Source organism: Theropithecus gelada, chromosome 1, assembly GCF_003255815.1.
Source record: "Theropithecus gelada isolate Dixy chromosome 1, Tgel_1.0, whole genome shotgun sequence".
Taxonomy (NCBI): domain Eukaryota; kingdom Metazoa; phylum Chordata; class Mammalia; order Primates; family Cercopithecidae; genus Theropithecus; species Theropithecus gelada.
Genome location: NC_037668.1, coordinates 49,374,328 through 49,389,460, shown reverse-complemented (window position 1 = coordinate 49,389,460; position 15,133 = coordinate 49,374,328). Strand labels below are relative to the sequence as shown.

General features: G+C 56.9%; 1 protein-coding gene across 2 annotated transcripts in view; it reads left to right on the top strand.

The window, feature by feature from the left end:
* The window catches only part of HSPG2 (heparan sulfate proteoglycan 2), a 117,598-nt gene that overhangs the window by 73,765 nt on the left and 28,700 nt on the right, over positions 1-15,133 (top strand). For both annotated transcript variants that reach the window (XM_025380928.1, XM_025380923.1), the window contains exons 36-57: positions 170-400; positions 1,030-1,143; positions 2,862-2,989; positions 3,134-3,220; positions 5,393-5,451; positions 5,627-5,794; positions 5,953-6,063; positions 8,091-8,191; positions 8,282-8,462; positions 9,577-9,702; positions 9,814-9,966; positions 10,043-10,185; positions 10,510-10,645; positions 10,728-10,882; positions 11,175-11,325; positions 12,094-12,245; positions 12,331-12,463; positions 12,930-13,075; positions 13,237-13,372; positions 13,466-13,617; positions 14,361-14,496; positions 14,667-14,818. In XM_025380928.1, the coding sequence (XP_025236713.1) occupies positions 170-400; positions 1,030-1,143; positions 2,862-2,989; positions 3,134-3,220; positions 5,393-5,451; positions 5,627-5,794; positions 5,953-6,063; positions 8,091-8,191; positions 8,282-8,462; positions 9,577-9,702; positions 9,814-9,966; positions 10,043-10,185; positions 10,510-10,645; positions 10,728-10,882; positions 11,175-11,325; positions 12,094-12,245; positions 12,331-12,463; positions 12,930-13,075; positions 13,237-13,372; positions 13,466-13,617; positions 14,361-14,496; positions 14,667-14,818 (3,051 nt within the window). The remainder of the gene's footprint in view (positions 1-169; positions 401-1,029; positions 1,144-2,861; positions 2,990-3,133; positions 3,221-5,392; positions 5,452-5,626; positions 5,795-5,952; positions 6,064-8,090; positions 8,192-8,281; positions 8,463-9,576; positions 9,703-9,813; positions 9,967-10,042; positions 10,186-10,509; positions 10,646-10,727; positions 10,883-11,174; positions 11,326-12,093; positions 12,246-12,330; positions 12,464-12,929; positions 13,076-13,236; positions 13,373-13,465; positions 13,618-14,360; positions 14,497-14,666; positions 14,819-15,133) is intronic.

Here is a 15,133-nt window from a genome sequence, read left to right as displayed (position 1 = left end):
TCCACCCTGACTCGGAGCCTGGCTTTGATGCCCACCCTGCCTCTCGCTCCCCAACCTTCACCTCGCAGCCCTTAGTCAGTGCCTTCAAGGCAGGAGTTGGGGGGTGGTAACTGCAGGAGCAGCCCACAAAGCCCAGTGCCCCCGCCCACGTTGCCACCCCCCAACCCAGGAATTCTGGCGCCGTCCCGATGGGCAGCCAGCCACACGCGAGCACCTCCTGATGGCACTGGCTGACCTGGATGAGCTCCTGATCCGGGCCACATTCTCCTCCGTGCCGCTGGCGGCCAGCATCAGCGCAGTCAGCCTGGAGGTCGCCCAGCCCGGGCCCTCCAGCGGACCCCGGGCCCTCGAGGTGGAGGAGTGCCGCTGCCCTCCAGGCTACATCGGTCTGTCCTGCCAGGTAAGCGTGTGGCCGGCTCCACCACCTCTGCACGGGCACAGAGGCATCAGCAAGCAACTCAGCCAGCATCACCACAGCCTTGATTACCATCATAACTATAATGACCCCGGCATCTGGGCCCTGCATGTATTCCTCCCGACTGCCCTGAGATACGTATCATTATCCCCTTTAATGGGTAAAAAAATAGAGGTGCTGAGGGGCGAGTGTGTCCCGAGGGCACATGGCTAATGTGTGGCAGAAACTAATTTGAACCTGGGTGTGATTGACTCCAAAGCCTAGCATGTCCTAACCGCTGGGCAGTGCAACCTCAAGCATGGGCCGCGCTCTCCGGAGGTTAAAACCCAGTTCATGCCCATGAGGGGGCCCACCAGAGACAGGGAGCCAATTCAGAAACACAGATTACTCCAGCCCAAAGAACAGCACGGAGATGCCTCCAAGAGGTGAACAGTGTGGACTGGGAGAGGGCCGTGGGCAGGAGGACACACTGAGCAGAAGTGGGGAAGGAGGAGCGCCAGCCTGTGATGTACCAGCGTCACCCCTGGGAGGACGCTGGAGGGAGGGGTCCTGGGTCTGCTGGCTGTGGCTGGGGCGCATTGGGAACAGAGGCCGACCTTCCTCTCTGCCCCCAGGACTGCGCCGCCGGCTACACGCGCACCGGGAGTGGACTCTACCTTGGCCACTGCGAGCTGTGTGAATGCAATGGTCACTCAGACCTGTGCCACCCGGAGACCGGGGCCTGCTCGGTGAGCCGCAAGCGAGGCCAGGACAGGGGGTCAGCTCAGCTGGGCCTGGGTGGGGGACCAGGGCTGTACAAGGCAGGCATCAATCCCGGGGATCAGGGTCATGGGGCATGGCCTGTGGTTCGAAGCACCTGGGTCAGCAGACCAGGTCACTGGGCATGGTGGGGTGGCCAGAGCTATGGAGTAACATCCTTCTGTGTAAAGAAAAAACTTTGGTTCCTTACTATTTTTCTCTTTTTCTTAAAAAAAAAAATAAATTATCTAATAGAGATGAGGTCTCCCTTTGTTGTTCAGAAGGTCTTGAACTGCTGAGCTCAAGCAATCCACCTGCCTTGGCCTTCCAAAGTGCCGGGATTACAGGCGTGAGCCACCACACCTGGCCTTTTTACTTTTTTTTGAGACAGGGTCTCAGTCTCGTTCTGTTGCCCAGGCTGGAGTGCAGTGGCCTAATATTGGCTCATTGCAACCTCTGCCTCCTGGGTTCAAGTGATTCTCATGCCTCAGCCTCCCGAGTAGCTGAGACTACAGACATGAGCCACTGCGCCTGGCCTCATTACATATATTTTTTTATACCTGGACTTTTCAGAGTAGTGTGTATATAGCCCCCCAGGGTATGCGGTGAAGGGGCAGCTGGTTGACAGCCATAAGCTAAACTTGGAGCAAGGAACACCTTATGTTGGTACAACAAACATGAATCTCTTCGGAGGAGAATCTGTAACCCACATGTTTTTATGAGGATGCACATATTTTCTTTTACTTTTTTTTTTTGAGATGGAGTCTCGCTTTTGTCACCCAAGCTGGAGTGCAATGGCACAATCTCGGCTCACTGCAATCTCTGCCTCCCCGGTTCAAGCGATTCTCCTGCCTCAGCCTCCCAAGTAGCTGGGATTACAGGCACCTACAACCATGCCTGGCGAATTTTTGTATTTTTAGTAGAGACGGGGTTTCACCATGTTGGCAGGCTAGTCTTGAACTCCTGACCTCAGGTGATCCACCCACCTCGACCTCCCAAAGGGCTGGGATTACAGGCGTGAGCCACTGTGCCCAGCTGATAATGCACATATTGTTAATGCTCTGCACCCAAATACCTGAGTGTATACCTTTCCTTTGCTATCACAGGTACTTACGGAGAAAGTAGAATCAGCATCACCCTTTTTGACAGCTATTTGAATGGATGTACTTTTTAATTTATCCAATTCCGTATTCGTGGATGTTTAGGTTTGTTTCCAGCTTTTTTTTTTTTTTTTTTTTCTGAGATGGAGTCTTGCTCTGTTGCCCAGGCTGGAGTGCAGTGGCACAATCTTGGCTCACTTCGACCTCCACGTCCTGGGTTCAAGCAACTCTCCTGCCTCAGCCTCCCGAGTAACTAGGACTACAGATGCACACCACCCCACCCAGCTAATTTTTGTATTTGTTAGTAGAGATGGAGTTTCACCATATTGGCCAGTTGGCCTTGAACTCCTGACCTCAGGTGATCCACCCGCCTCGGCCTCCCAGAGTGCTGGGATTACAGGTGTGAGCCACTGCTCCCGACCCATTTTACTTTTTATAAACACGACAGAAATGAGTGTCCTTGTAATGAAATCTTTGTGCCCTTCCATGATTCTTTCTTTATGATGAGTTCACAAACTTGGAATTTCTAGATCAAGGGATTACAACCCCGAAAGGTTTCTGGTAGATTTGGCCTAACGGCTGGTGCCTGCCCCCCTTGTGCCCTGCAGCAATGCCAGCACAATGCTGCAGGGGAGTTCTGCGAGCTGTGTGCCCCTGGCTACTACGGAGATGCCACAGCCGGGACGCCTGAGGACTGCCAGCCCTGTGCCTGCCCACTGACCAACCCAGAGAACATGTGAGTGCCCTAGCTCAAGGCCCAAGGACACACTTCCACTGGGGAGTGAATGGAAGGTGCTGCATTGTCTTTTGGGGCAGAAGTGAAGGGAGCAAGATGGAGAGTGGGCTTCTCATGACCTGACCTTTGCCTCCCCAATTCCAGGTTCTCCCGCACCTGTGAGAGCCTGGGAGCCGGTGGGTACCGCTGCACAGCCTGCGAACCCGGCTACACTGGCCAGTACTGTGAGCAGTAAGTTTGTAAACAGAAGTGGGGGAAGGATGGAGGACAAATGGTGGACTCCCAAGTGAGAGCCTTAAAGGGTGTTGCTCAGAAAAGTCTTTTCCAGGATTATGCTCCTTCCCTGCCCCAAACCCTTCTAAGTTGCCCCATTGCCCTTGGGACAAGCCCAGCCTCCTTAGGCAGCTTTACTGTAGCAGCTTCATCCCACTTCTGACACCCAACTCTGTACTTTAGCTGGGCTTGACTTTTTAAATTATTTTTCTTTTTCTTTTTTTTAAACTGAGACAGGGTCTCACTGTGTTGCCTAGGCTGGTCTTCCTGGGCTCAAGCAGTCCTCCTACCTTAGCCTCTCAAAGTGCTAGGATTACAGGCGTAAGCCACCACGCCCAGCCACTTTTTGAATTCTTGATGTTCAGGCTTTGCATATGCTGTTCCCTCTGCAGGAACAGTCTTCACCCCTAAACCACCTCTTCCTGGCTAACTTCCACTTAGCCTTCAGACCCAGCTTCATTCAGTCATTCAGCAAATTTTTATCAAGCAGCTCCTGTGTACCATACTGTGTGCTGAGGTGTTGGAGATAATGGAGCGAACAGAACAGATTCCACCCCGGCCCTTATGGAGTCTGCCATCTAATAAGAGATCAGCCCTAATGGGAGATAAGACAGGAAAAAAGTAATTGTGCAAATGTATATTTACAAACCATAGGCTGGGTGCGGTGGCTCATGCCTGTAATCCCAGCACTTCGGGAGGCCGAGGCAGGCGGATCACAGGGTCAGGAGATCAAGACCATCCTGGCTAACACAGTGAAACCCCATCTCTACTAAAAACACAAAAAATTAGCCGGGCGTGGTGGTGGGCACCTGTAGTCCCAGCTACTCGGGAGGCTGAGGCAGGAGAATGGCGTGAACCCGGGAGGCGGAGCTTACAGTGAGCTGAGATCGCGCCACTGTACTCCAGCCTAGGTGACACAGCAAGACTCTGTCTCAAAAAAAAAAATAAATAAATAAATAATATTTTAAAAAACCATGATGGCCGGGCGCGGTGGCTCAAGCCTGTAATCCCAGCACTTTAGGAGGCCGAGACGGGTGGATCACGAGGTCAGGAGATCAAGACCATCCTGGCTAACACGGTGAAACCCCATCTCTACTAAAAAATACAAAAAAAACTAGCCGGGCGAAGTGGCGGGTGCCTGTAGTCCCAGCTACTCGGGAGGCTGAGGCAGGAGAATGGCGTGAACCCGAGAGGAGGAGCTTGCAGTGAGCTGAGATCCGGCCACTGCACTCCAGCCTGGGTGACAGAGCAAGACTCCATCTCAAAAAAAAAAAAAAAAAAAAACATGATAAGTTATCTGAAAGAAGAGTACAGCCTGCTCTGAGGTAATACAAGAAGTCCGATCCTCTTGGAAGCCTCCCTGGCTCTCCAGGCTGGGCCAGTGCCCTCCTCTGCACCTGCACAGCCCTGATACGCTTCCTGCATTCTCATTTTCACATAGAATTTCCATGTTGGGTTCCCGGCTAGTAAGTTCCACAGACCAGGGACTTCATCATGTTCATCGTTATATTTCCAACAACACCTATAGCACATGCCTGGCATGCAGTCATTGCTTAATGGACGTTTGCTGGCCGGGCGCGGTGGCTCACGCCTATAATCCCAGCACTTTGGGAGGCCGAGACGGGCGGATCACGAGGCCAGGAGATCGAGACCATCCTGGCTAACATGGTGAAACCCCGTCTCTACTAAAAATACAAAAAATTAGCTGGGCATGGTGGCGGGTGCCTATAGTCCCAGCTAATCGGGAGGCTGAGGCAGGAGAATGGCGTGAACCCGGGAGGCACAGCTTGCAGTGAGCCAAGGTCACGCCACTGCACTCAAGCCTGGACGACAGAGCGAGACTGCATCTCAGAAAAAAAAAAAAAAATGGATGTTTTCTGAATGAATTTCTCTGGAGAATAAAGACCTTACCTCCCTCATCACCCAGCCTGCTAACACTCCCTTACACTCCCCTTTCTCAGTTCACCAGCGCCCTGTGTTGGGACCTGTCTGGTCCCCAAAGTGCTTCCAGAGCTCTGAGCCCCCTCACCTGACATTGGGCAGCCTGCTGAGCTTCTGGCTCCCCAAGTCCAGCATGAGGCACTGGGGCCCTTGAGGCCTGACATTGCCGGTCCTTGTTCCCCCTTACAGGTGTGCCCCAGGTTACGTGGGTAACCCCAGCGTGCAAGGGGGCCGGTGCCTGCCAGAGAGTAAGTGGGACCATGGCCCAGGATGGGGACGATGGGCAAGGCAGGGAGCCCTGGGAATTTGGGGGATACTGGATCTGGGGGACAGGGCTGAGGGTGGGGTACCCCAGCTTTTGGGAGAGCACAAATATCGAAGGCAATGTTGAAAGGCCCCTCCTTTCCCGGCCCCTACCCCCAGCAAACCAAGCCCCACTGGTGGTCGAGGTCCATCCTGCTCGAAGCGTAGTGCCCCAAGGTGGCTCCCACTCCCTGCGGTGCCAGGTCAGTGGGAGCCCACCCCACTACTTCTATTGGTCCCGTGAGGATGGGCGGCCTGTGCCCAGCAGCACCCAGCAGCGACATCAAGGTACCCATGGCCCTAGGCTCCTCAGCCCCAAGAGCCATCCCAGTGGGAGGGGAGGCAGGGGCCTGTCCCTGCCCTAGTGGGGTCCTGTCCTTGCGCATGGGGCTGGATGTGAGAAAGAGTGTATCTGCACCAACAAACTCCTTTCTCCTCCCCACCAGGCTCTGAGCTCCACTTCCCCAGCGTCCAGCCCTCAGACGCCGGGGTCTACATTTGCACCTGCCGTAATCTCCACCATGCCAATACCAGCCGGGCAGAGCTGCTGGTCACTGGTGAGTCCCTGCGCCCCGTGTAACCAAGACCGCCTGTCCTGGGCTGGGCTGCAGGCAGCAGATTCAGCAGATGGTACATTCACCTGCTGGGAGGGGGCAGTGGTGGCCTGGACAAGGTCAGCGGCCATGGAGATGAGGAGAGATGGCAGATTCAAGACTCATTTTAGAGGTAGGATCGACAGGACTTGACTGGTCAGTGAAGCCAAAAGAAAAGGGTGGGCCGGGCACAGTAGCTCACGCCTGTAATCCCAGCACTTTGGGAGGCCAAGGTGGGCAGATCATGAGGTCAGGAGTTTGAAACCAGCCTGGCCAACATGGTAAAACCCCGTCTCTAGTACAAATGAAAAAATTAACTGGTCATGGTGGTACACATGTATAATCCCAGCTACTTGGGAGCACTGAGGCAGGAGAATTATTGCTTCAACCCAGGAGGTGGAGATTGCAGTGAGCCGAGATTGCGCCCCTGTACTCCAGCCTGGGCAACAGAGCAAGACTCTATCTTAAAATAATAATAATAATGATGATGATGCATCTCGGAGTCACCCTGCCCTGGCGTCCAGGGAGCTGCAGTATGTCTAGGCCAGCTCCTGTCAGTCACTGACTGAGATCTATTCTGGGAGCATCAAGTCCCCTGCATGTCTGTCCCACCCATAGGTGTGCACTGTGGGCTCCAGTGGCCTAAGAAAGCCCTCAATGCAAAGTGCAGTGGTTGGCGAAGTCAGGCAGGTGGGCACGGGGTGGGGCATGGCTAGGCCACCAGCAGCACAGGCTACAAACAGGTCAGAGAGAATCGCGAGCTTGCTTTGGACGTGTTAGAGTCTGAGATGTTTGGGAAGACATCTCATGGAGTCCACCAGGCAGGCATTTGGGTATGTGAGTCTGAACTCCGGTAAGAGGCCCCAGCCAGAGAAATGAGTCTGGTTGCTGTTGGCACAGGGATGGTGTTCAAAGCTATGCGTCAGGATGAAGTCACCTAGGGAGAATGTGGCCCGAGGACAGGGCCCAAGCCCAGAGTCCCAAGGAGCTCCAGCATGAACATGTCAAATGGAAGAGGAAGGGCAGGAAGAGCCTGAGAGAGTGTGGCCGTGAGGCAGGAGGAGATGGGGGGCATCATGGGAATCAGAGGGAAAAGGGCTTCCAGGGCAGCCTGTCCACTGGGAAGTCAGATAAGGGCAGAGAAATAGCCCTTGGAGGTTACGCTTTGACAAGAGCGGTTTTCAGTGGAGAGAAGGGATAGAAGCCAGATTGGAAGGAGGCGACGCATGGGTGGGAAGGTGGCGAGTGTGGACAACTCCTGCAAGAGTCTTGGCTCTGAAGGGAGGCCAGGAAATGGGTCATTGACCACGAGAGCATGAGGTCAAGGGGGAGTTTTCAGAAATGGGAAATCCTAGAATGCACTCTGGACTGAAGTGATCTCATGAGAAGAAGGAGACGCTGATGTCGCGAGAGCGAAGGAAGCGCTGGGGAGGGGTGGCACTCAGGCGCAGCGGTGGGACGGGGTAGGGGCAGGAGAAGGGGCCTGTCCTTCAGGGACCAGTACCTAGAGAGCCGGTGGGTTTGGGAGGCTGGGAAAAGTCCTGACTAGCCGTTTCTATTTTCCCAACAAGTGTGTGTCAGTACCACTAGCTAAGAAAGTGCAAGGGTAGTTGGAGAGGCTGGAGGAGATGGGAGGAGGTGTGAAATAGTTGTTTTTGGGGGATAGAAACTCAAACCAGACGGAGAAACCCAGTTGGAGTGAAGTGTGATGTGTCAGGAGCTTATTGTGGTCTGTGATCAGAAACTGGAGCCAAGTGGACTCATGGCGTGGTATTCCCTAACCACATCCGTGGCCGCTCTGTGTGGGCAAGGGAGGGCGGGCATGGTGGGGTTCAGCCGGAATGGGGGACGGAGGCGCCAGGGAGTGGAATGAGAGTTAGGCTGGACCAGGAAGGAAGTGATGCCTAGAGGAGGTTATGGAGAAAGACACAGTGGCCACAGGACCAGGGCCTAGCCAGCACCGGCACACGGGGGACTTCCCGTCCCTGCAGAGGCTCCAAGCAAGCCCATCACAGTGACAGTGGAGGAGCAGCGGAGCCAGAGCGTGCGCCCCGGAACCGATGTCACCTTCATCTGCACAGCCAAAAGCAAGGTGTGCAGGGCAGGGAGTGGGGATGAGGGAAGTCTATCTTCTGGGGCCTCTGAGCCCCACCCATGACCCCCTTTCGCCTTGCCCTGCTAGTCCCCAGCCTATACCCTGGTGTGGACCCGCCTGCACAACGGGAAGCTGCCCACCCGAGCCATGGATTTCAACGGCATCCTGACCATTCGCAATGTCCAGCTGAGCGATGCGGGCACCTATGTGTGCACCGGCTCCAACATGTTTGCCATGGACCAGGGCACAGCCACTCTACATGTGCAGGGTACACCTCCCATCTATACCTGATTCTCCCACCCCAGCTCTCCCCGCATGCCCACCAAGATTAGCACAGCATTTCTTCATTCAGCTGATATTTCTGAGCACTGCTGCACGCCTGGTCCTGGTCTAGGCTCTGCAGAAGCAGGGGAGAGAAGCATGTACAGTATCTCGGTCCTCCTGAAGTACAGGTTCTAGGCAGGGAGACCATAAGCATGGGAATAAATGAACAAGCAGATAACTACACATGGTGATGAGTGCCAGGCTAGGAATAACAGAGTGACGAGAAAGCAAGAAACGAGGTGGGAGAAGGCCAGGCGCGGTGGCTCACACCTGTAAGCCCAGCACTTTGGGAAGCTGAGGCAGGTGGATCACTGGGGGTCAGGAGTTCCAGACCAACCTGGCCAACATGGTGAAACCCTGTCTCTACTAAAAATACAAAAACTAGCTGGGCGTGGTGGCAGGTGCCTTTAATGCCAGCTACTCAGGAGGCTGAGGCAGGAGAATCACTTGAACCGGGGAGGCAGAGGTTGCAGTGAGCCGAGATTACACCACTGCACTCCATCCTGGGCAACAGAGCAAGAATCTGTCTCAGAAAAATAAAATGAAACAAGATGGGAGAGGCAGGTGCTACTCTAGACAGGGCAGTCAGGGAGGGCCTCTCTGAGGAGGTGACACCTAAGCTGAGACCTGAAGGAAAGGTAGGCACTGAGCGAGTTGGAGAGTTGGCAGAGTGTGCTTGGCAGAAGGAGCAGTACATGGCAAGGCCCTGAGGCAGGAGCGCATTGCTGAGTTGGGGAACAGCAGAGACTGCGGGGCTGGGGCTGTGGGAGGGAGGACGGATGTGGGCGGAGTGGAGAGCATGAAGTATGGTGGATGACGGTGGTGGATGACGGTAGGAATTTTGGATTTTATTCTAAAAGCAACAGGGAGTCATGGACAGGTGTCAAGGAGGGAGGCCACAAGGTCCTATTGACATTTCCAGAGCTCCCTCTGGCTCCTGTGTGCACAGACGGCCGTGGAGAGCTAGCCTGGAAGCAGAGAGAGCGGCAGCGAGGCTCTTGTGTGAGTCAGATGACACCCCCCACCCTGACTGCATGTTCCTTTTCCTCCCTCGTCAGCCTCGGGCACCTCGTCCGCCCCTGTGGTCTCCATCCACCCGCCACAGCTCACAGTGCAGCCCGGGCAACTGGCGGAGTTCCGCTGCAGCGCCACAGGGAGCCCCACGCCCACCCTCGAGTGGACAGGTGAGGCCGTGATGGGAATGACATTCAGGGCCTGACCCTCCTGGGTGTGGGAGGAGAGAGGCAGGACTCTGAGCAGGCTTGGTGGGTGCTGACCCCGCATCTGCTCGTCAGGGGGTCCTGGCGGCCAGCTCCCTGCAAAGGCACAAATCCGTGGTGGTATCCTGCGCCTGCCAGCCGTCGAGCCCACAGATCAGGCCCAGTACCTGTGCCGAGCCCACAGCAGCGCTGGGCAGCAGGTGGCCAGGGCTGTGCTCCACGTGCATGGTGAGAGGCCGGGCTCAGGGTGGGGGCCGGGAGTGTGCTCAGCCCAGGGCGTGTTCTCACAGCACTCTGTCTGCAGGGGGCAGTGGACCCAGAGTCCAAGTGAGCCCAGAGAGGACCCAGGTCCACGAAGGCCGCACCGTCAGGCTGTACTGCAGGGCTGCAGGCGTGCCCAGCGCCACCATCACCTGGAGGAAGGAAGGGGGCAGCCTCCCACCACAGGTGAGGAGATGGACCCACCCAGGAGGCCCACTGGCTCTGTAGAGAGTCCCAGCCACCCTTCCTCCCCCTCCACACCCCACCCCACGCCCCACCCCACCTCCTCCTCTGTGGCTCCCTTCATTTCCAAGACAGTGGCCTCCTGCCCCTGCATCAGCAGGGAGCCCCTGGCGTCCTCCTGGCTGCCTGGCGTTTGTCCTCCTTCATGCCCCACTGGGCCCTAATATTGGCCCTGCACCTGCCTCTCCCTTTTATGCCCTGTCTGTCCCCCTGGCGAGCCGTTGCCCAGCCGCCTCTGGGGCAGCTGACCCTTCTCGTCCGTGGCAGGCCCGGTCGGAGCGCACAGACATCGCCACACTGCTCATCCCAGCCATCACGACTGCTGACGCCGGCTTCTACCTCTGTGTGGCCACCAGCCCCGCAGGCACCGCCCAGGCCCGGATCCAAGTGGTTGTCCTTTCAGGTGCGGGCCCTCTGGGAACGGAGGGGTGGGGAGGGCAAGCCAGGGCTCCCCTGGGGCCTGCTGACCCCTACTCTGTCCCCAGCCTCAGATGCCAGCCCACCACCAGTCAAGATTGAGTCCTCATCACCTTCCGTGACAGAAGGGCAGACGCTCGACCTCAACTGTGTGGTGGCAGGGTCGGCCCACGCCCAAGTCACCTGGTACAGGCGAGGGGGCAGCCTGCCTCCCCACACCCAGGTATGTGGGCCCTCCCCACACCTAGGTATGTGGGCCCTGAGCCTATGGCAGGGTACCAGGGTGCAGGGGCTGTGGCGGAGGCGGGGACCTGTACGCGGGGCGGGGGAGGCGGCACACTGTCCCACACGTTCCAATAGCAGAAGCCAGGCCTCATCTCCCACCCCGCCAGCTTCCAGCATGGGATGGCTCAGAGCAGAGCCAGTGAGAGTTTGAATGAATCACTGAGGCTGAGGGAGTGGTGACGACAGCCCCCATCCCTGTCCTCACATACCTCTGCCTCCTCCTGGCCCAGGTCCACGGCTCCCGACTGCGGCTCCCCCAGGTCTCACCAGCTGATTCTGGAGAATATGTGTGTCGCGTGGAGAATGGATCGGGCCCCAAGGAGGCCTCCATTACTGTCTCTGTCCTCCACGGCACCCATTCTGGCCCCAGCTACACCCCAGGTGAGGAGCCAGGTGCAGCTGGGCCATGGCTGAGCCCTAGGCGCTCCCAGGGAAGATGCCGGTGGCTTCTTCAGTGGCACCAGGACAGAAGGGTCGTTCCAGGCAGGCTTTGACCCTTCAGTGCCTGCTCAGAGAGAGGAGGGGGCTAAATGGATGGGAGGGGGTCTAAGGCTGGTCCAGCTTACCTGGGCTCGCTGTGAGGGACTGTTTCAGAATTTGACAGGAAGCAGCAGTGTCCGGGTTGAACACTAAGCGGGGAACTGGCTGACCTGGTTCAAATCCCAGATCTGTCCCTTAGCAGCCTTGAGCTAGCTTTTACCTTTTGGGGCCTCAGATTCATCTATGAAATGGAGCAGTTACCACCCACCTGCTTGGTCATGGTGTGGTTTAAAGGAGACGGTGTCTGTGCAAAGTACTTGTGAGCACACAGAAGACGCCCTGTAGAAGGGAGGTGTCTCATTGTCATCTGCATCCTGGGGCGCAGCCTGTGTAGTAAAGCTTGCTGGTTCCCTACAGACCAGAGAAGCTCATCATCAATAAGTCATGGTTGGGTCAGTGGGGCTCCAGCTTGTGGTTAGAGGTTGGGGAGGGAAGAAGCCATACTCAACTGGCCATGTGGAGGCAGAAGGGTGTGGCCCTAGTCCCAGAAAGGCTACCTGTCGGCCGTCCCCACTAGGGCCTGGTCACAGCCCAGAGCCCTCTGCCCCAGGGCTACAGGTTACATACAGCCCAAGAGTCCAGGCCTCTGAGCAGCCCCTCTGTGTCCAGTGCCCGGCAGCACCCAGCCCATCCGCATCGAGCCCTCCTCCTCACACGTGGCTGAAGGGCAGACCCTGGATCTGAACTGCGTGGTACCTGGGCAGGCCCACGCCCAGGTCACATGGCACAAGCGTGGGGGCAGCCTCCCTGCCCGGCACCAGGTATGGCAGCCCCCAGAACCACCTTGCTGGAGGGGCTGGATGGGACTGTTCCGACCCCCTCCCAACCCACCCCATTTGCACACAGACCCACGGCTCGCTGCTGCGGCTGCACCAGGTGACCCCGGCCGACTCAGGCGAGTACGTGTGCCGTGTGGTGGGCACCTCCGGCCCCCTGGAGGCCTCAGTCCTGGTCACCATCGAGGCCTCTGTCATCCCTGGTGAGTGACTCCCAGTGATGTGGAAAGCTGGAGGAGGCAGACAGCCCTCCAGGGTGGTGAGATCCCAGTGACCCCTGTTGCCGACAGGGCAGGAGGCCCACACTGGAGCTGGCTGCAGGGCCCTGCCCAGGCAGACCCCACCCATCAGAGTAACCACTGCCTTCCCATCACACTTCGCTTTGGCCACATGACTCCTCAGGCGTCCCTTCCCACCTCCTCTTCCTCTCTCCAAGCCTCCACTACCCTCATCTCTCTCACTTCTTCACTCCCCTCTGCAAGGTGTGGTCCATGCCCTGGTCCTCCCATTGGGGTTGCTGAGCTGAGGGCATCAAGCCCAGGCCCCCAGGTGCCTGAAAACCTGGACCTGGCCTTGGAACCCTGGGCTGAGCTAGCTGCAGGGTGGGCGACCCCTGCCCTCTCATCTCAGGAGCATCTATGACTCTCACTCCCATCTCCACTGCCTCAGGACGCGTCCCACCTGTCAGGATCGAGTCTTCATCCTCCACAGTGGCCGAGGGGCAGACTCTGGATCTGAGCTGTGTGGTAGCAGGGCAGGCCCATGCCCAGGTCACATGGTACAAGCGCGGGGGCAGCCTCCCTGCCCGGCACCAGGTACAGGGCACCAGGAATGTGGGATGGGGCCATGGATAGTGGATTGTAGGGTCCTGGCCCCTAGCTGAGGGGCCAGCCCTTCCTAGATCAGGGAGAAGGGGTGGGGCATCTGCTTGCCTCCAGGAAGCCCCACTCTCACACTTCTCTCCACGGCTGCCCAGGTTCGTGGCTCCCGCCTGTACATCTTCCAGGCCTCACCTGCCGATGCGGGACAGTACGTCTGCCGGGCCAGCAATGGCATGGAGGCCTCCATCACGGTCACAGTAACTGGGACCCAGGGGGCCAACTTAGCCTACCGTGAGTGGGGCCACTAGGCTGGGCTGGGATGCAGAGAACAGGCTGGGTCAGCTTCAGAGAACAGGAGTGACCGGTGACCATCTTATCCCTCAGCTGCCGGCAGCACCCAGCCCATCCGCATCGAGCCCTCCTCCTCCCAGGTGGCTGAAGGGCAGACCCTGGATCTGAACTGCGTGGTGCCTGGGCAGTCCCATGCCCAGGTCACATGGCACAAGCGTGGGGGCAGCCTCCCTGTCCGGCACCAGGTATAGGACTGGAGGACAGACAGGCCACGAAGAGGAAGCAGGGTCCCTGGGTGGCGGAGGTTATTGGGGGGAGGGCTAGAGGCTCCCCTCAGATCGGGAAGCCCTGGACCCCATTGCAGAGATGTATAGTGCAGTGGTTAGAACCCAGAATCGGGACTGACCAACCTGGGTGTGAATTCTGGCCCCACCACTTAGCTTGTGACCTCGGACAAATTACTTAACCTCTCTGTGCTATAGTTTCAGGGCCTATAAAATGGTAAGAATAGTATGTACTTTACAGAATTATCTTAAATATTTATATATATGCAAAATCCTCAGAGCTTAGGCTCACAGAAAGTACTCTAAGCTGTTAATATTACTATAATACCATTAGCTATTGTTGTTACTGTAATTTGTAGAATTTAGGATACCACTGATTGCAAGATCCACTATGATTTTATGTACCTCTAAGAAAAAGCTTCCATTTGTAAGGTTATTCATTTTAGATGCATCTTGATTTTAGAGGTATTGAAATGTGTGTCTAGAATTGATGAGATGTGGTATGAGTATGTACCCAGCTCACTGGGGCTCCTGGGGTCGACCACCCGGCTCCTGGACAAGAGTCCCCCTTCCCCATGTGAAGGACAGGGAAAGTGATCCAGAGCTGGTGGCCAGGTCTTGGGGGTCAGAGTGAGGCAGGATTGCAGGTTATAGGAGCAGGGGTGTCCTGAGGACTCTCTCTGACTCACCCCCATTCTGACCAGACCCACGGCTCCCTGCTGAGACTCTACCAAGTGTCCCCCGCCGACTCAGGCGAGTACGTGTGCCGAGTGGCAGGCAGCTCCGTGCCTCTAGAGGCCTCCGTCCTGGTCACCATTGAGCCTGCGGGCTCAGTGCCTGGTGAGTAGCTCTCAGGGAGGGCAGGGCTGGAGGCCCAAGGTGGGAGGTTCCCCACTCTTGCAATGGCAGGATCAAGAGGCCAAGCCACAGACCGCACCTGCCGTGAGACTAGGAGCCCCATCTCATCTCACCTCCCAGCCAGCTATTGACCCTTTGCCCTCTGTTCCCAGCACTTGGGGTCACCCCCACAGTCCGGATCGAGTCATCATCTTCGCATGTGGCTGAAGGGCAGACCCTGGATCTGAACTGCCTCGTTGCCGGTCAGGCCCATGCCCAGGTTACATGGCACAAGCGCGGGGGCAGCCTCCCGGCCCGGCACCAGGTAGGAGGCAGGAGCTAAGGAAGCCTGAAGGACCCTGTAGCTGCAGTACAAGAGCATAGGCTTGACCGGGCGCAGTGGCTCACGCCTGTAATCCCAGCACTTTGGGAGGCCAAGGTGGGAGGATCACGAGGTCAGGAGTTCGAGACCAGCCTGTCGGACATAATGAAACCCCATCTCTACTAAAAATACACAAATTAGGCGGGCGTAGTGATACGTGCCTATAATCGCAGCTTCTCAGGAGGCTGAGGCAGGAGAATCGCTTGAACTCTGGAGGCGGAGGTTTCAGTGAGCCAAGATTGTGCCATTGCACTCCAG